Source organism: Hesperophylax consimilis, chromosome 17, assembly GCF_061612785.1.
Source record: "Hesperophylax consimilis isolate HC1 chromosome 17, BYU_Hcon_1.0, whole genome shotgun sequence".
Lineage (NCBI taxonomy): Eukaryota > Metazoa > Arthropoda > Insecta > Trichoptera > Limnephilidae > Hesperophylax > Hesperophylax consimilis.
This window is the reverse complement of record NC_142852.1, coordinates 32,661,247-32,683,025: the sequence shown is the minus strand read 5'-3', so window position 1 is coordinate 32,683,025 and position 21,779 is coordinate 32,661,247. Positions and strand designations below refer to the sequence as shown.

The window sequence follows — 21,779 nt, the reverse complement described above, 5'->3', positions numbered from 1 at the left end:
CAGTGGTTTATATGGTAAATACCTGCCATCACGACAGGCAGTGGTTTATATGGTAAATACCTATCACTATAACAGGCAGTGGTTTATATGGTAAATACCTATCATTATGACAGGTAGTGGTTTATATGGTAAATACCTATCATTATGACAGGTAGTGGTTTATATGGTAAATACCTGCCATCATGACAGGCAGTGGTTTATATGGTAAATACCTGCCATCACGACAGGCAGTGGTTTATATGGTAAATACCTATCATTATGACAGGTAGTGGTTTATATGGTAAATACCTGCCATCACGACAGGTAGTGGTTTATATGGTAAATACCTGCCATCACGACAGGCAGTGGTTTATATGGTAAATACCTATCATTATGACAGGTTGTGGTTTATATGGTAAATACCTATCATTATGACAGGTAGTGGTTTATATGGTAAATACCTGCCATCACGACAGGTAGTGGTTTATATGGTAAATACCTGCCATCACGACAGGCAGTGGTTTATATGGTAAATACCTATCATTATGACAGGTAGTGGTTTATATGGTAAATACCTGCCATCACGACAGGCAGTGGTTTATATGGTAAATACCTATCATTATGACAGGTAGTGGTTTATATGGTAAATACCTGCCATCACGACAGGCAGTGGTTTATATGGTAAATACCTATCATTATGACAGGTAGTGGTTTATATGGTAAATACCTGCCATCACGACAGGCAGTGGTTTATATGGTAAATACCTGCCATCACGACAGGCAGTGGTTTATATGGTAAATACCTATCACTATAACAGGCAGTGGTTTATATGGTAAATACCTATCATTATGACAGGTAGTGGTTTATATGGTAAATACCTATCATTATGACAGGTAGTGGTTTATATGGTAAATACCTGCCATCATGACAGGCAGTGGTTTATATGGTAAATACCTGCCATCACGACAGGCAGTGGTTTATATGGTAAATACCTATCATTATGACAGGTAGTGGTTTATATGGTAAATACCTGCCATCACGACAGGTAGTGGTTTATATGGTAAATACCTGCCATCACGACAGGCAGTGGTTTATATGGTAAATACCTATCATTATGACAGGTAGTGGTTTATATGGTAAATACCTATCATTATGACAGGTAGTGGTTTATATGGTAAATACCTGCCATCACGACAGGTAGTGGTTTATATGGTAAATACCTGCCATCACGACAGGCAGTGGTTTATATGGTAAATACCTATCATTATGACAGGTAGTGGTTTATATGGTAAATACCTGCCATCACGACAGGCAGTGGTTTATATGGTAAATACCTATCACTATAACAGGCAGTGGTTTATATGGTAAATACCTATCATTATGACAGGTAGTGGTTTATATGGTAAATACCTATCATTATGACAGGTAGTGGTTTATATGGTAAATACCTGCCATCATGACAGGCAGTGGTTTATATGGTAAATACCTGCCATCACGACAGGCAGTGGTTTATATGGTAAATACCTATCATTATGACAGGTAGTGGTTTATATGGTAAATACCTGCCATCACGACAGGTAGTGGTTTATATGGTAAATACCTGCCATCACGACAGGCAGTGGTTTATATGGTAAATACCTATCATTATGACAGGTAGTGGTTTATATGGTAAATACCTATCATTATGACAGGTAGTGGTTTATATGGTAAATACCTGCCATCACGACAGGTAGTGGTTTATATGGTAAATACCTGCCATCACGACAGGCAGTGGTTTATATGGTAAATACCTATCATTATGACAGGTAGTGGTTTATATGGTAAATACCTGCCATCACGACAGGCAGTGGTTTATATGGTAAATACCTATCATTATGACAGGTAGTGGTTTATATGGTAAATACCTGCCATCACGACAGGCAGTGGTTTATATGGTAAATACCTATCATTATGACAGGTAGTGGTTTATATGGTAAATACCTGCCATCACGACAGGCAGTGGTTTATATGGTAAATACCTATCATTATGACAGGTAGTGGTTTATATGGTAAATACCTGCCATCACGACAGGCAGTGGTTTATATGGTAAATACCTATCATTATGACAGGTAGTGGTTTATATGGTAAATACCTGCCATCACGACAAGCAGTGGTTTTCTAAAAGGTCAGTCCAATAATTTGCCAAAAATTGACGCAATTGACGCAAAAGTCCCAGCTGTTTCATACATCGTCTCATACATACCCTCCCGTTATTCTGACTCAAGAGTGGTCAAGTCATGTCAAAACATGGCGCAACTCGAGTATCTAATCCTAATATTACCACAATAACAGCAAGCCCAAATGCATATGAAATCATATCAGGTAGTACGTAACACAATGTACTTCGTTTCTAAAGCAATCGGATTTCAGAATCCATTTATGTTTTTGAATGAATTCTGACGTTTCACAAGGATTGTCTCGATTGTGCCCATCGCCACACAGTGGGCTGAAAATCGCCTTTCATAGACATAGAGACTTGAATTTTCAATGGTATTTTTTTTGGCTAGAAATGGATTCTGCTATAAAATTTCATATGAAGCAATTGCGTGTACAAACGAAGGAGTTATCATTTTTTAAAGAAAAAAATGTATGGCACTGACATTAAAAAATGAGGCTATCTCTGGAATCATAAGGTTGGCCATTCTATCCTTACACACAGATATACTACTATTTATTTGTATTTTTTTGACATACTTCGTATTGTGACGTATTGCTTTACACATGAGTAGGCTTGCAGTGTAAATAAAATATTGTAAACTAGACAAAGCATGCTCATATGTAAAGCATTTAAGCATGAAAATGATTCATCAACATTTGACGATTTAAAAACAAAAATTGCGCCACAATACGAAGTATGTCAAAAAAATACAAATAAATAGTAGTATATCTGTGGGTAAGGATATAATGGCCAACCTTATGATTCCAGAGATAGCCTCATTTTTAATGTCAGTGCCATACAAATTTTTCTTAAAAAAATGATAACTCCTTCATTTGTACACGCAATTGCTTCATACGAAATTTTATAGCATAGTAATGATCAGCAGAATTCATTTCTAGCCAAAAAAATACACTTGAAAATTCAAGTCTCTATGTCTATGAAATGCGATTTTCAGCCCACTGTGCGCCATCGCCTTCCACCTGGTTGATATTCTGAAACTACTCATGATTGAACGTGAAATCACAAATTAATTTGGGATTCAAACCCGAGATGACTGGACTCGTAATCGATGATAGTAATCGCTCAGCCACGGAGGTTATTACTAAATACATTTCCAATATTATTTAATTAATACCATTCCTCAAAATATTCATATGAAAACATACAAAACTGTTTAGTGCGGTTTAAGGCGATGCACTACGTAGTAATGCAAATTCAAGTGTTTTTGGTTTGAAAATTTAGTCGCCTAGAAATGTTTCAGATAGGTACTTTTTAAATAAATACCGCCAGTATAATACGTCTTGGCCTTTGAAATAATCGAGTATTTTTTACTGTTATACAGTTTCTTCGCAAGGGTAGGCAGAGAGGATGGACCGCCATATAACTCGATATTGGCACACATTCCTTGCGTCAATCACATTCATACATCGTCTCATACATACAAGTCTCTAGGTACCTACTATGTCAGTCATGACAATGGGCTATAATTCCGTAAGGTAGTTTCTCCTCAGGGTAGGCAGATATGATGGAGTGCCGACTGCTACACTCTTTGCTTCATTAACATTCATACATCGTCTCATACTTGTAAGTCCATGTACGCCACAATGCTAGCTAGCTTTGTAATGCTTCAACCATAGAGCAGGAATACAACGTACCTAGCGAGAAGTGTGGTTAGTGAGGAATCAACTAGAGGAGAGGCGTATTTATCGTACCCAGTAAAAGTACCGGGTATTTTCATGCCGTACTCTGTACCTGCGACAAATATCTGGTTAAAATAAAGTATTTGTAAATATCACAGGTGTTGAAGTACTACTACTGACTTCTCTCTCTGGTCTGTTAGAAAGTTGTATGGGGAAAAGGGAAAAACAAGTATTTCTTAAATGGAATAGAATAGAAGTATTCTGACACTCTGGATTTACTCTTCACTCCTCGGAAGGGGGAAAGAGATAGGTATATTTTGTCAGTTGTTGTGATGCGTCGCCCTATAAGAAAGGTGTACGAAGAAAAAGGACAGTGACGAAGTTTTAGTTCAATCGCATTATCTGTTACAGGCTGTTTCAAAAATTTACTAAACTATTTTTTTTAAAAAATATCTGCGAGAAAAACTAGTCCCGTGTTCCCCAATTAAACAATTTGATACATTTATATACATTATACATTTTGAATAGATGTATTTACTTTAAATTTCTTCTAAAGTTGTGCCTATTACCTCTTTCGGGGTCTCTGAGTTACCCCATAAATTTATTTCATATATATATATATAAATTACAAACAATAAATAACAAAATGAACGTTTGTCTGTCCAACTGGGAAGGATTCCCGTTTCAAGACAGCCAAATTGTGTATTTAGTACATAATATTCTTACAATGGAATGGCGATGCTGTCAAAACAAAGTTTTGTAGCATTGTTGATTGCATTCGAAGTGACAGGATGGTTTTTTTATCCTTGAAAAAATCGCAAAGATGTAATTTATTACCAGGGTCAATTTGGATAACATTAGTAATTGCATTCAGAATAGATTATTGTTTTCTTTCGGGACATCACAAGTCTGAGATTCTTTCCAGGCCATTTTGGAGAACATTTACAATTGTATATTTAGAATTTCCACATTTATAAATCAATATAAGATATATGAATCCTATAGTACTTTTTTTAGAATTTCTTAGGTGATAGAAATTACACATTACTAGGCCAGAATATATGCCGTATGATATATGAATTTCCAATTTTAAAATTTCGAATCTTTATTTATTAAATGGCTAGTCATTATTATACAGTAATCGTACTATACAGATTCGTAAATTTAAATAATAACACCAACAAAGATCAAGTATTATGAACAAAATAACCATTTTTAAACTTGAAATAAAAAGTGACTTTAGATCCTTTTCACTCATAAGTATAAAATAGCCTTAATTACCTACTTCTATACATTAGATTATGTAACATTATTTATTTTAAACACCCTCTAAGTAATATTATTCCTGCTTTGTACCTGTACTCACTGTACCCAGTAACAGAAAGTACTCACGTGACCCACCTCTAGAATCAACGTGGCTAGTTTATTTATGGAATCAACCGTCAGCGACTCATAAGACCGCAGTAAAACGCTGTAAAATCCATTGATCGTCCGTCGTTTGAGGCAATGGTTGATTCTATCTTGAACAGTGTTTTAAATGTATTACTGACCAATTTCCATCTCCTCTATACGCGAATTAGAGTTACAATTATTAACAAAATATAATTATTCGCAGCACTTGATCGCCGATTGTGTGCGCATTAGTTCTTCCCAAGTGCAGGCCCCGCTGGACACCAATATACGAAAGAATCTCCAAACCTGGTAAGTGCAGAAATCTTATACTTTAAATCGATTACTTTGTGTGTTGGTTGAGGCAGCGCAATTTCTTATCGAATCACAAGACTCCCTAGAACAGAAAGAGAGGATAGAACGCTTTTCTCTGCCCCAATTAGGTGATGCAACATACAGCGTCTTCGTACACTTACTATGTCAGTAATGGCAATGGGCTGTAATACCTTTATATATTTTGTCCTCAGGGTAGGCAGAGAGCATGTAGCCCCAACTGGCACACTCTTTGCGTCAATCACATTCATACATGTTTCTAGGTACCTACTATGTCAGTTTTCTAATATGTTCCTTGTCTAGTGTTTCAAAAGAACGTCGAAAATCAAGAAAAACTTCTTGCTTGTACACTGCTTTTGGTCCACGCTTATTTTCCATTCAATGATTACATCATTTATGACGCACATATTTCGCACGAATATCTATTTATAAAACCAGATGGCTGACTAACGAAAATTTCATTGTTTTCTATATACATATTTGCTAAGCTGCTCTTTAACAACGGGTTCTAGAAATTGTTCGTATTTTGGTGATCATATTCCTTGCGTCAATCACATTCATACATTGTCTCATACATGCAAGTCTCTAGGTACCTACTATGTCAGTAATGGCAATGGGCTATGATACCTTTAGATAGTTTCTGCGCAGGGGTAGGCTGAGAGGATAGAGAGCGAAACAACTGGTACACTCCTTGCTTCAATCACATTCATACATGCAAGTCTCTAGGTACCTACTATATCAGTAATGGCAATGGGCTATGATACCTTTAGATAGTTTCTGCGCAGGGGTAGGCTGAGAGGATAGAGAGCCAAACAACTGGTACACTCCTTGCTTCAATCACATTCATACAAGTCTCTGGGTACCTACTCTGTTTAAAAATATGCTGTGAGAAAATGAAGACTGGTAGTTCTTATTCGAAGTATGATACAGTTAAATATGACCGAAGGAGATAGGGTCACATTAGTTCAGTGGTAGAGCGGTTCCCCGGCAAGGCAAGGGTCATGGGTTCGATTCCTAGATGTGACTGTATCTTTTTCTGACTTTTCTGTTTCAAATTTTCGCTAAGCAATCGCTTATATTGTCTTCAATAATTAAATAATTACAATTTGAGGTTTTACTCATAAACTAAACTAACTAAAAAACTGGATATACAATATAGGGAGATCAGAAATATATAATGACTGAAACTGAAACCACCCAAATGAACAAAACATAGGAAGATCAGAATTAGATAATATACTGACACCAAATACAGACTGAAACTGAAACCACTCAACTGAACAAAACATAGGAAGATCAGAAATAGATAATATACTGACACCAAATACAGACTGAAACTGAAACCACTCAACTGAACAAAACGTAGGAAGATCAGAAATAGATAATATACTGACACCAAATACAGACTGAAACCACTCAACTGAACAAAACATAGGAAGATCAGAAATAGATAATATACTGACACCAAATACAGACTGAAACTGAAACCACTCAACTGAACAAAACATAGGAAGATCAGAAATAGATAATATACTGACACCAAATACAGACTGAAACCGAAAACACAAAGTAGGTTCTTATTAGCGCCGGGAGTGTTTAGAGAGGGTTTGAATGGTTAAAGAAGTCAGGGACGCTCGAGAAAGACTTACTGCATTATCTCTGCAATGGAATGAGATAGGGAATCGAATTAAAGTCGACGAAATGTAGTTTTTAACAATGTGGATTTCATCATACTACATAAAGTTAATGGTAGAAAAATTCTGAGAAAGACATCATTCAAATATGTGGTAAAATGAGACTAAGGAGAATGTATGACTTGGAAATGAATGGTTTTATTAATTTGATAATATTACAAAAGTCTTTGGCACAATATCTTTATAAAAACGTGCATTTTCAGTGATATATTATAATAATGTTTAAATTTATTTATTAATTGTTTAGGATCATTTACAGACTATTAACATGAAAAATCATCAGATAAGCGCTGCAAAAAACGTAGATGTCAACAGTCCACTTAAAAATGTTCCCATCACGCACAGTTTATGTATCATTATACACTATGTATTAACAACAAAATAAAAACAGCAAAACGTGAACAAAGGCAAAAAGAGATACCAAAAACAAAACATACACATCAATGTATGATCCATTAAACAAAAGCAAAAAAAAAAATAGAAAACAAATAGAGTAAATAAAAAAAAAACGAACAAACTTTCACAATCTATTGCTAATTTGCTTTTTAAAATAAGCGAGACTATTTGAATATATATCTATGTAGTTACACTCAATACAATTGTACAGACGACACATTCGAGACAATGGATTGAAGTGTGCAATATTGTTCTTAAATAATTCTTGATGGAATATATTCTGACTCCTTAGATTACGTCTATTAGGAACTTTAATAAGAATAATTATTTTTATAAGCAATAATTGTTCGCCTGAAACACTCATCCACATTGAAAAAAATCTCCTGATAAAAAATACATGACGCCAACGGGACTCGAACCCGTGTCCATTCGATTTCCGGTCGAAAGATCTGACCACTGAGCTATGGAGGCTTATTTCTTACCCGCGAAATTATTCAATATATGCTAGTTTTTCATTCAACAATTACTGCTTGTTACATTTTTTTTTTTTTTTTTTTTACATTTTTTTAAAAATGAGATGAGGATGAGTGTTTCAGGCGAACAATTATTGCTTATAAAAATAATTGTTATCCTTTGTGCTATGCATAAATAAAATCTTGTCTTAAAAACATTAATTTATCAAAAAAATAATATTTGATAAGAATATTTCTCAGAAGAATATTGCTACATGAGACACGTGTGATGTGGCATCACGTGGCGTCATGTGACATCATGTGGCTTTACCTTACGATATCAGCATCAGATTGAACCAAGTAGCACATGTGGTATCATAAGACTTTACTTAGTATTATTGTTTCAGGTAAATCACACTGGAGACGTGCTCCACAGCCATGGAGGTTGACACAAGTTTACTCTTCAAGAGCTCGGATTTTCAAAAGTTTGTAGATTCCCTTCTGGAGTCATCGACGGAGCTTCCCCTGGACATCCTGCACACAGACCCTCACCCCAGCGACCTCACTCTCGTGCTGTTGGCAGCGGAGGTTTATAAAGAGAAGGAATCCGATGAGACTGACCAATATTACGGGGATAACCTGGATCTGCCCGAGGGCTGGCGACTCTTGGCAACTGGCTCCAGCCCGGGCTGGACTAACGGGTACTTCGGTTCAGCGTTTGTGGACGTTAAGTCGCAGCAAGTTGTGGTGGCCCACCGCGGGACCATTCTATCTAACAAGGGAGCGGTATTCACAGATGTTTTTGGAATCTATGGAACCCAATACACGGCCCACATGAACTCTGCAATCACTTTTGTTGACCAAATAAGGCAAGTTTTATATTTTGTAAATACTAATCACGGGAGAAGTTATAATCTTTCAATAACGGGGCATTCACTTGGAGGCTGGTTGGCGCAAGTTACGGCGTTCACGGCGAAGTGGTTGAATGTCTCGGACGGCGTGCTAAAGAAGAATACCAGCAGAGGGTTGCACGCTAAGACCGTGGTATTTGACAGTCCGGGTGCAAAGGACATGTTGAACAAAATACGGGATGAACATTACCCTAGATATACGCCTTATTTGGACTGGTTGGACATTACAGTGTACGTTTCGGCACCAAACCGTATCAACACTTGCGGGGCGCATGTCGGAAGGGTATATCGCGTTTTCATTGATTTATCTAGCTTTGGTTGGAGAGATATTAAAACCGTTTGTTATAATGGAAAGACGCATGCAATTTGTAATTTCACGAATGCTTTTAATAAAAAACCACCGAATATAAGCGAAGTATTAGACTGGGCGAAGGACAGCGCTGAATTTTCTCGCCTTTTTGGAAAAGAAGCTTTGAACCGCGTCAATAATTACCACGCAGATTTTGAGAATTTAATAGAAAAAATAAATAAAATAGCTAAACGGTATAACGTGGTCCCTACCGGACCTCAATCAGAAGCTGAAATTTCAGCCATAATTCATTTTGACGCTTTCTCTGAAGAAGAATTTCAAATTCTCAACCAGTTAAAGATCATTCAAAAGCATCAAAGAAAATTTGAAGTTTTAACTAAATTAGTTGAGGTAAAAAAGCTTGAACTGAAAAACGGTAATTTATTTCCACATTTTGAAATCAATCATAATAATAGAACAATAATCTGTAAGTCTAAACAATTACTTACAAACCGACTGAAGCAGGTGATGCGGTGGCTGGGGCCAGAGTTCTCCAAGGTAGTGGAGGAACAGAGCAGACACGCTGACTTGATTTACCGCGATGAGGGACGAATCTATCTCAAGCATCTGCCAAATACTTTATTAAAGTTCGAAGATTCAATAGGCCTTCAGGAATTCTTGCTTTCTCCCACAGATCGTGTTCTTTGGATTAATTCTAAAGACGCGGCATTTGAAATGACCCGTCTTCACAACATATTCTGTCAAATCAAAGAAAAAATTAACATTTTGTCCCCAAGTAACCAATACACCGGTGAAAGTCATTACATTTTCTTAGATTGGCCGCGACAACAGAAACTTTATAAAAATTACGGCGAACCCATTGATCAAAATAACCTGATGATGGTTGATGGAAGTTCATCCGTAATAACAAGTGTAGAAGTCCATAAATTATTTGAATATTACGTCAATTGCCCTTCACCCAACATGAAAAAACTTGTTTTTATTTCCTCAGAATCAAGAGAGGACATATTTGAATCACTAGCAAAAGTAAAAAAAGTAAAAATCGATCAAATAATTAATCTCATGGATTTATCCACCGAGTCCCAAAAAATTGTCCTACAAAGAAAATTAATTGACATCGGTAATAAAAAGAAAAGCTTTCAGGATTTAATGGGGAGAAACGTTTCAATTTCGGAAATCAATGAATTCCTTTGCACCGATCACTTTAAGAAAATCACGACTGATGAAGACTATGTTATTATTATAAAAGACACGACTAGTGATCATCAAATGCCATTTATCAAAACAAATATCTTGACGAGCAAGGAACACATCTTAAATTGTACACAATTACCTAACTCCCTGGTGGTGATCAGCGGGTTGAACCGCGAGGATCTAGAGACTGGAGGCAGCTGGGAGCAGCTTGAGCTCCTTAAGGAGAGGATCATCCTCGCTGAGGGAGATGCAGAGCTGTTCTTTAAGGACACCTGCAACAAGACCCAAAATAAAACTATTTACCTGTTTGAAGTATCTGGGGATGCCAGAGCAGATGTCTACTGCACACACATATTTAATAGCAATTTTTATTTAACCAGAAATTTTATCCATCGAACAAGCATTAACTTACAAAAGTTCATGAAAGAGGTGCGTGCTGATGATGACATGTTTGTCATTTGTAGTGAGAAACAAAAAACAGCATTGTTAGAAATGTTAGAGGAATGTAAGGAAAAGGAAGCTTTAAAACATGTTTTACTTATTGCAACCAAAGAACAAATGGTAGATATAATTCAGAAATATTCTGAGAAGAATATTCATTTTGTGAAAATGAGTAAAAGGAAAAAAAAGAATGAGAACAATGATGAAAGGGGTGTAGTAGAGTGGCGATTTTCCCACGGGTCTGTGGAGAGTATTCGCTCTTGTGTGTCCACGGATCTATTCGAGCCAGTAAGTGAACTAACATTGAGTCAAACAGAACGTAACTTGGTGATTATATGCGACGAGCCCGGGATGGGGAAATCAACTTCCCTGTCAAGTTTATCAAGGCACATTGAATCAGCGTGGGTGATATGTATCGAATTAAAACGATTCAAAAATCATATGGATAGATTACCAGAAAAACTAAATCCTAAAAATGTGGCAAGTTTTATATTAAGTGAGTGTTGCAGTAGTGCTGACGGCAATCTGGCTCACGGATTATTAGAGTATGTATTACAAAGTAAGACGTGTTCCAAGCGAGTTGTTTTGATGTTTGACGGTTTTGACGAAATGGACGATTACATTCAAAATAAAGAGAGCTCTATAGATAAATTTGTAAAATTACTTGCTTTTTTACAAAGTAAACCAACGATTCAAATATTTCTGACTTCGCGTAAATATTTAAAAGAATCATTGGAAACAAAATTAAGTCAATTCTCTACGTTATTCGTAAGGATCAACTCAAAAGAGCAAAAAGATTTTTTATTTAAGTTTTGGTGGTCCTTTCATCCCTTCGCGCTTGAAATCAACCTCGAGGGAGGGGAAGAGCGACTCGAGAAGTATGCGGAAGAGGTGCTCAGAAGAGCGAATGCAGTACTGGGGCCAGACATTAACTGCTTCATGGGGATTCCCCTGGAGTTGCAAATGCTGGCCGAAGTATTCAGGCCAGAAAATGTTCTAATGCCCCTTGAAGATTTATATGAAAAAACAAATATCGTCAGTGCTCCAAATCTATATAAAATGTATATAAATCTGAAATACGAAATTTATTTAAAAGACAAGAGATCAATAGGATGGCACATGAACGAATGTGAAATGTTAGAATATACCGAGGAATTAAACAGAGATTTTGGCGAACTCAGTATTAAAACATTATTTACTCAATTTTACGATTCAAATGAAAATAACTTTAAAAACATTTCGAAAGACAGGCTACTTAAATTGAATAGGGTTGGTTTAATTCAATCAATGGGAGGAGAGTTTCAATTTATCCATCGAACATATGCGGAGCATTTCTGTAGTAAAATGGTTGTCCACTGGATGTATGAACAAGACAGCGATTTCAAGCGTCAACTGATCAAAGACATACTTCTGCCTAAAATACTGCTGCACCCTGACTGTAAAGTTATTAGATTATTTCTAAACGTTGAGTTAAACGAAATACTGACATTAAAGACCCCCCGTGAATTAAACACCCAATATATCAGTCAACTGTGGCTTGAAGAGCAGGGAGCAGGCATTTTTATGAATGATAAACACCAAACCGCTCTTCATATTGCGGTAAAAGAAAATAACGAACATATCATCACATTTCTGGTCAGTGGACTGTCTCCGCTAAAACAAAGTTCACAAGAAGCCTATATATGTTTCTTTACACAGCGTAACATCTATTGTAATATGGCAATAGATCTAGTGGACATTCAGAAAAGTCATAAATCATCATCGAATATAATTGTTGCAAATATTATACAAAGTCTAGAATCTTGCGATTATAAAACAAAGGAATTGTTTATTTTCGCATGTTTATTTAAGTCGAAACATAAAAATTCATATTTTTCTAAATTCTTACGGGAATCGAGAAAGGAAATCTGTGATATCTCAATAGTAAATGAAAGGTTAAAAAAAGTTTATTCTGAAATTAAACCGTTTGTCAACGCTGTACGTGACAATAAAATAGAACTTTTGGAAGAAATATTATCTGTGCTATTAAATAATAACACTGAACGGAGCTGTTGTCTATTGATGAAATATAAAGATTGCAAAGGGAAGACTGCCCTTCACCTCGCTGCAGAGTGTGGCCACATCAATGTTGTTAAGCTGCTGGCGGAACAAACCTCTGTCCCGTTTGTGGTATTAATGACACGGCGCGATGATGATTATATGACTCCTTTACATACAGCTGCAGAGCTTGGTCACCTAGAAATTGTCAAGTTATTTAAAGAAAGCGGCGCAGACATTAATATCCTTTGTAAATTAGACAACACCGCTCTTTTGTTAGCAGCCGGCGGTGGACACGTACGAACTGTAGAATTTCTCATTCAAAGTGGTGCTGATATAAACCATACAAATAATAATGATAAAACTGCATTATTTAAAGCGGCAGAGGAGGGCCATCTTTCAGTTCTAGAGTGTTTTGTTAAAAGTGGTGCTGATATAAACTTTAAAAATAAAAATGGTAATACTGCATTATATTTCGCGGCACAGCAGGGCCATCTCCTGGTTGTAGAGTGGTTCGTTAAAAGTGGTGCTGATATTAACTATACAAATAATTATGGTAATACTGCATTATATTTCGCGGCAGTGAAGGGACATCTTCCCGTTGTACAGCGGTTTGTTGAAAATGGTGCTGATATAAACCATAAAGACAATGATGGTAGAACTGCATTAATTTTTTCAGCACAGGAGGGCTATCTTCCTATTGTAAAATATTGCGTTAAAAGTGGTGCTGATATAAACCATATAGATAGTAAAAATAAGACTGCATTACATTACGCGGCAAATAGTGGCCATCTTCCTATTGTAGAATATTGCGTTGAAAGTGGTGCTGATATAAACCATAAAGATAATAATGATAAGACTGCATTACATTACGCGACAAATTCTGGCCATCTTCCAGTTATACAATATTTCCTTAGTGCTGATATAAAACATGAAGATAACAATGATAAAACTGCATTATGTATAGCGGCACGGAATGGCCATCTTCCGGTTGTAGAGTGGTTCGTTAAAAGTGGTGCTGATGTAAACTCTAACGATAATTTCGGTATTACTGCATTTCATTACGCGGCAATAGGCGGCCATCTTCCCGTTATAGAATATTTCGTTAAAAGTGGTGTTGATATAAACCACACAGATAAAAATGATAAGAATGCATTACATTACGCGGCAAATTTTGGCCATCTTCCAGTTATACAATATTTCGTTAAAAGTGGTGCTAATATAAACAATAAAGATAACAATGATAGAACTGCATTTTTTACAGCGACACTCAAGGGCCATCTTCCGGTTGTAAAGTGGTTCATTAAAAGTGGTGCTGATGTAAACTCTAAAGATAATAATGGTGATTCTGCATTAATTGCTTCAGCACAAGAGGGCCATCTTCCGGTTGTAGAATATTTTGTTAAAAGTGGTGCAGATATAAACTATCAAAATAATAATGGTTATACTGCATTACATTTAGCAGCATATAATGGCCATCTTCCGATTGTGGAATATTTCGTAAAAAGCGGTGCTGATATAAGCTATAAAGATAATTATGGTAATACTGCATTAATTATTGCGGCACAGGAGGGCCATCTTCCGGTTGTAGAATATTTTGTTAAAAGTAGTGCTGATATAAACCATCAAAATAATAATAGTAATACTGCATTATATTTAGCGGCATATAATGGCCATCTTCCAGTTGTGGAATATTTCGTTAAAAAAGGTGCTGATATAAACTATAAAGATAATTATGGTAATACTGCATTAATTGCTGCGGCACAGGAAGGCCATCTTCTGGTTGTAGAATATTTTGTTAAAAGTGGTGCTGATATAAACCATCAAAAAAATAATGGTTATACTGCATTATATTTAGCGGCATATAATGGCCATCTTCCGGTTGTAGAATATTGTGTTAAAAGTGGTGCTGATATAAACCATCAAAATAATAATGGTTATACTGCATTATATTTAGCGGCATGTAATGGCCATCTTCCGGTAGTGGAATATTTCGTTCAAAGTGGTGCTGATATAAACCAAAAAGATAATAATGGTAATACTGCATTAATTGCTACGGCACAGGCGGGCCATCTTCCGGTTGTAGAATATTGTGTTAAAAGTGGTGCTGATATAAACCATCAAAATAATGGCGGTGAAGCTGCATTACACATAGCGGCACTGGAGGGCAGGCTTACAACAGTGGAATACCTTTTGCAGCACGGGGCGAACCCTGACATACAAGACACCCAGCTTAAGACCGCACTAACTATTGCATCGGCGCTAGGACAGTGGGATGTGACGCGAGCCCTGCTGGACGGGGGAGCTGATGTTAACGCGGATGGTGGTGAAGCCCTTCGCCGGGCTATAGACAAGGGCCGATGGTCTATAGTGAACTCTCTTGTAGATAAAGGAGCTTCCGTTCTTCAAAACGTCATTCAGACTAATTTATCCGAGTTTCAAAACAAATTCCCTAATTATGAATTTAAAACAGAATGATAGCATTATTATCTTATTAGAATTATTTTACTAGTCATTATTTTATAAAATAACATCGACCCGCAATCGGCAAAACAGCAAAGGCGCCAGTTAAACATAAAAACTCTTGCGTAGGGGACAGTGGGGTAATGGCGAACATCGGGTAACTCCAAATGATCGAGTTTTGGAAGAATCCGTAACCTCCACAGTCCATTCCAATCGGGTATACATATTCGTAAATACCCGATGTGTTAGCCATTCGGGATATTTCGGCAGCGCTCGGTAAATGCCCGATGCGATTCCTCGATTGTAGTTGCTTCGTTCCTTTTCTATAATTCGTGGTTCAGCTCGCGTTTCTGTTCGAAAATGTATATGTAGCATTAATATAAGCAAATAAACATTGCTCGTTTATAAGGAATGTACCTGCGGTCAAGCGAAGACTTTGAACTTTAACCTAAGAATAATTAAAATGTACACCTCCGTAAAACCAAGGGTTCCGATCGCAATTGTAAAAAAAGATTGTGGGATTTTTTAAAGTTGCAATAATCTATATAGTACATTTTTAAAGTTGCAATAATGTATATATAACATTTGTAAAGTTGCAATAATGTATAAAGTTCATTTATAGAGTTGCAATAATGTATATAGTACATTTGTAAAGTTGCAATAATGTATATAGCAAATTCTTAAAGTTGCAATAAAGTATAAAGTATATTTGTAGAGTTGCAATAATGTATATAGTACATTTGTAGAGTAACAATAATGTATATAGTACATTTGTACAATAAAATATGAGTTGTTTTAATAATTAGTAATTTTAGCGTTTAGACGATTAAACGTAGGTGAGCTATTTTAAAACTTATTATGTTTGATTTAAAAATGTAGCTTTTTTAAAAATAAAATTTAAAAGCGTATTTCACCTTTCAAAAACAGTTTTTACATTTCGGATATGTTCTGAAATAGTTAATTTATTTGTATTTTGTTGAGAAGTCGAAATTTGCATAGATTCTATGAGTTTCTGACAGCAGCCTAAAGGGTTGAATCAATACTAATTAATGGACCTTACAGACGACACTATTTAGTTGAACGGTTATCAATCTGGTTTAGTTGAACTGTGTGAAGATGCATTGTATGCGATAAGGTTAACACTTAACTTAGGTTGACACATGACTTAGGTTAAAACTTGCCTTAGGTTAACGTTTATTGACTTAGGTTTACACTTGACCTCGGTTGACACTTGACGTGGGTTAGCACTTGATTTAACGAAGATACCAACATAATTATATTTATTACTATACAAATTATTTTTAATGTGTTTTGGCCAGTATATATTTTTCAGATGTTCTTCATTACCCTCTTCTTTCTTAAAGACAAAAATATAACAGCGATATCTCATTCGTTTACACCTTTTCAAGGACTGTGTTTTCAGCGTATGTACCTTTGCAACTGACAAAAAATTCCAAATTGTAAAGGAACACATTAGTAATAAAGCTCTTAGTTTTGATCCCATGGGGATCAGCGACTTATGCCCGGTATATCAGTTCATTTTAAGCTCATCTTTTTGGGAATTCCGAGCTTAGCGCGTCTTGCAACATAATTTATGTTACATTGTAAGCCTAGATATCACCAATATTATATGTATTGTCTATGATTTTAATAGAGAAATGTGTATCTTTTTTCGTTGTAAAACCGAACTACTGTCTTCGTGAGTGGTATATCCATCTACTCTCATCGAGTTCAATGTAGGAGTAGATTTTTGATAAAGTTTCTTATTTCAAAAGGATACTAATTTAAAATAGTATTTGTTTTGCTGGAGACAGTGCACTCTTCATGATATTGTGACGAACTAACCGCTGAAAACAAACTGTCCCGATTTTGAATCTTTTAAAATTCCTCTTATTCCTATCATTTGCAGACTATTTTAGATTGTCAACTATCAACATTCTACATCACTCGGTGAGAAACAATAGTCCACACTGATATAATTAGGCAATTTACGTACATTTAGATGAGATTGAAGTATGTTATTATTTACGTAAATGTCAAATTTAACAAATTTTACTGCTAGTGCCTCGGCGTCTAAAAAAATAACTATGTAGTAAGGCTTCAGCGGCCGATTTAAATTCGTAAATTTGAGCGAGGAATGTCGTGCTTAGCGAGGATACAGACTGACTGATATACCGGTCCATAGTAGTAATAATGATTCAACTTATTATTCAAAGTGCCGACTTATAAAGAAAATGGTAAAATGTCCAACTTGTCCAAACTGTCGTGCGGTGATCACAAAATAATTTACCAAAACTTCCGTGACTGAAATTGTGAATTTGATCTGAGAAAAATCAATATTGTTTTAATTTAACATCAAAATTCTACGTATGTGTACTTATTCTACGGTTCGCATTCCCCAAGACATTGTTTACACAGCTTGTTAACACATATATAAACGCTATGGATGTATTTGACAATAATTTGAACATAGCAAACTTCAAAGGTCGTGCGAACTGTTTCTGTCTTTGAAGAAGATAATACTAATAAATGTAAACGAAACAGAAAACTAAACTAGTCTATGTTACGGTCTAAACTGGGAATCGAACCCAGGATCTGTCTTACCGGGACAACGCCTCTAACCACTCAGCCATTGGGAACTAATTATGACGCGTCATTTTTGTCGTTTTCATATTTCAAATTCAGAACAAACAAATTTTTCCCGTATTTTAGTAACCATCTTTATGAATGATTACAAAGTTCTAAAGAAATGGTTTGTAACCTAGATAGTGTCTCGGATAAACATATCCAATTTTTATTTATATGAGACACCTGTTGACTTTTCTGAAAGTATAAATAAATATACAATTTTTATTGAAATAACTTTTGGAGGTTTCACTCACCAATGTTATATATTGAGACAGTCAATTGTTTATTTTTCTGTGTCTTATTCTGTTTCATGTTACGTTTAGATGTATCAGTAATATCTTCTTGGAGATCTTCCCCAGATTGATACCAATAATTTATTGTAAACGATGTAATTGTTTTGAAGTTTTGCAATTAATGAAAATGATCATGTTTTGTTATAACAATATCCTTTTAACTTCAGTAGGTACTATCGGGGGAAATTGGTTTTACTTGGAGTGCTCATAATATATTTCTGTAGTATATACTTGCCATGGTGTTTATGAACATATTTTTTTCGGTGAATTTTTTTTTTACTGTAATTATATGTCAAAATAATACATGTTTTAATAATTCTGTTATATATTATGTTAAGTATAGCTTAAGATGTGTTCATAAATGAATTATTTACATACTTTGTCGTAATATCATTTCTCGTAACAGGAGGCTTCCAGAGTTGTTCTTTGTTTATTGGTCGAAAAAAAAAAGTCATTCATTCTGCAGTCTAAAGTCTGGAAATAAATGTAGTTACGTTGATATTTTCATTTATTCCATAAATACCTGTATTTATTATGTTCACAATATTCAATGTAACTACAGTATAAAAAAAACTATTAAAAATATTCATTCCTACAAACTTTTAAAGGAAAACACTTGAATAACTTACTTTTTAATTTATGAGCAAGATATCAGAATGACGCCAAAAAACCAAAAAATGAATACAAAACATACACAAAATGCCTATCAATAAATAAATGGAATAACTTATTTGAATAAACTTTCTTTAAATCTAAAAATTATCGAGTTTCAGCTTAATTTGAGAAATTCCACAAAACTACCAAAATAGTTCAGATCTGTTTTATTTGAAAGAAAAACCTTATTAACAATATAAATAATTTCTTACTTACATGACTTTATATAATTGAGCTAGAATTCCCTCACTAAACACAAGAGCCACGTCGCTTTATGGTGATCTTTATATCCTTTTTAAAACTGTAAAAAATACAAATATAAAATGTAAAAAATTAATTTAAAATTTCTAACCTTTTGTTTTTGTTATGTTACTATATATATTATATGTGACTTAGTTTTTATTTTAATGTTTGATTTTTGCTATTTATTCTTTGCAAGTATAATTACCTTTTTTCTTTTTTTATTATTATATAAATAAAATAAAATATTCTATTGTTTACTACAGTGCCAATATCCACTCGAGTGATTTCTGGTATATTGTGCTAAGTTTGCTACAGTGCCAATATCCACTCGAGTGATTTCTGGTATATTGTGCCAAGTTTGCTACAGTGCCAATATCCACTCTCGTGATTTCTGGTATATTGTGCCAAGTTTGCTACAGTGCCAATATCCACTCGAGTGATTTCTGGTATATTGTGCCAAGTTTGCTACAGTGCCAATATCCACTCTCGTGATTTCTGGTATATTGTGCCAAGTTTGCTACAGTGCCAATATCCACTCTCGTGATTTCTGGTATATTGTGCCAAGTTTGCTACAGTGCCAATATCCACTCGAGTGATTTCCGGTTTATTGTGCCAAGTTTGCAAAAACTTTTGTACGATCGCTTGCTATAATGTGACAAATGTATAGAATCTAAAAATATGGGATAAACGGTGAAATCTCGGTGGATTCATTGGCTTTAAACCGCAGTAAGCAGTTTCATGTGTTTCAATATTCATATTTTGTGGAATGGTATTAATTAAATAATATGGTAAATGTATAGTAAACATGACACAAATCTCTCGATGGGTGGATTAATTGAATTGCATATCCCATTCATGTAGCTGGGAATAAAAATATGATCATTATGTTAATTTGAATGCAAAAATGTCATTTATTAAGACTTGTTTTATGTAAAGCCCTAAGGGCGTAAATATATAAATATTAAAAAACTGCAATTGTTTTTGAATTGTTAGAAATCATAGTTCTATATTAATAATGGCTATGTACTACCAATAAAACCTATTCGTTTATAATTAAACATAAACAAATTGTTACTAGTAAGAGTCGTATTGATATAAACTCCATATTTATGAAAGTTTATTTAACTGTTTCTATCAATTTACTGGCTTTTTCTTGTTATTTTAGAAAATCATTATTATTTTCACTTTTTTTACACAATGTAAATTCATTCTTCAAGAAATTATATTATGATACAATAAAATAAAATATATAATGTATCTACTGATGGTTTGTAATGTTAACTTTCATGTACCTACATACAATTATGAATTGTGTTTACAATTAAATTATCTCTTACCAACTCTCATGCATTATAAACTGTATGCGATCTATTTAAGAATATTTAATATAATGTGTAAAAAACCCGCTCTGGAACAAACTTTGTCTGGTGAGACGGATAAATAAACTATGTAAATAAGAAATACAATTCGTTATGTCTGGGTTTACAGTTCATTATCACTTGGTATTAAATATACTTGTGTTTGTGTGTCTTCAATAATTGCTTGATTCGTTCAAGATTACAACAAGTATATTATAATAGATTATTACATTATATCTCTTACTGGACATACGTCCATTATAACTGAAAACAATGTGAGTTACAATGTAATATTATCTCTATGTGATTTCAAAAACAAAACTGTTACACGATGTAAATTATGTATTGATTGACTAAATTACTATACATTTAAATAACTTGTATTTATCAACAAATAAGATTGCTTTATTGCTAATGACTCCTGCAGCCCTTTTCAAGAATTTCCAAAACAAATCTATTAGTTTAAATCCCTTTTCTATTCAGAGATCGTTTGACCTACCTCAATAATAATACCAATTCCGTGGCAGAGCCGTTAGCTCCTTGGCCCAGGGTTAGAGATCACGGGTTCGAATCCCAGAGACAGATCAATACTATTGTTGTACTTGGGTTATTAATCTTATTATTTAAACACAATAATACGTAGCTTATCTACACCAAGTACTGAATTGGTAGATACATACTTTAGTTACCAGACTAAATAAGCAGGTACCCCACAACACCCCCCTGTTGTAAGGATGCCTGCTTCCCAGTGAAGAAGTCTCCAAGCTCTACAAGAGGAGTATGTTGGGAAGGTGTAAAGGCAAGTAAACTGCAATAGATGTTCAGGTGACACAATAAGCAGGTACCCCACAACACCCCCCTGCTGTAAGGAAGCCAGCTTCCCAGTGAAGAAGTCTCCAGGCTCTACAAGAGGAGTATGTTGGGAAGGTGTAAAGGCAAGTAAACTGCAATAGATGTTCAGGTGACACAATAAGCAGGTACCCCACAACACCCCCCTGCTGTAAGGATGCCAGCTTCCCAGTGAAGAAGTCTCCAAGCTCTACAAGAGGAGTATGTTGGGAAGGTGTAAAGGCAAGTAACCTGCAATAGATGTTCAGGTGACACAATAAGCAGGTACCCCACAACACCCCCCTGCTGTAAGGATGCCAGCTTCCCAGTGAAGAAG

General features: G+C 35.1%; 1 protein-coding gene across 1 annotated transcript; it reads left to right on the top strand.

Annotated features, from left to right (window-relative positions):
* The first annotated feature begins 5,317 nt into the window (after positions 1-5,317).
* Positions 5,318-20,968, top strand: LOC149416448 (uncharacterized). The gene is made up of 2 exons (XM_089641689.1): positions 5,318-5,519; positions 8,490-20,968. Exon 2 carries the CDS (start codon positions 8,521-8,523, stop codon positions 15,451-15,453), a length of 6,933 nt encoding a protein of 2,310 aa, XP_089497815.1. The 5' UTR covers positions 5,318-5,519; positions 8,490-8,520; the 3' UTR covers positions 15,454-20,968.
* Positions 20,969-21,779: the final 811 nt, after the last annotated feature.

What these genes read in the sequence shown, in the direction of transcription:
- LOC149416448 (XM_089641689.1), top strand. Translation starts at nt 8,521, where the DNA reads ATGGAGGTTGACACAAGTTTACTCTTCAAGAGCTCGGATTTTCAAAAG.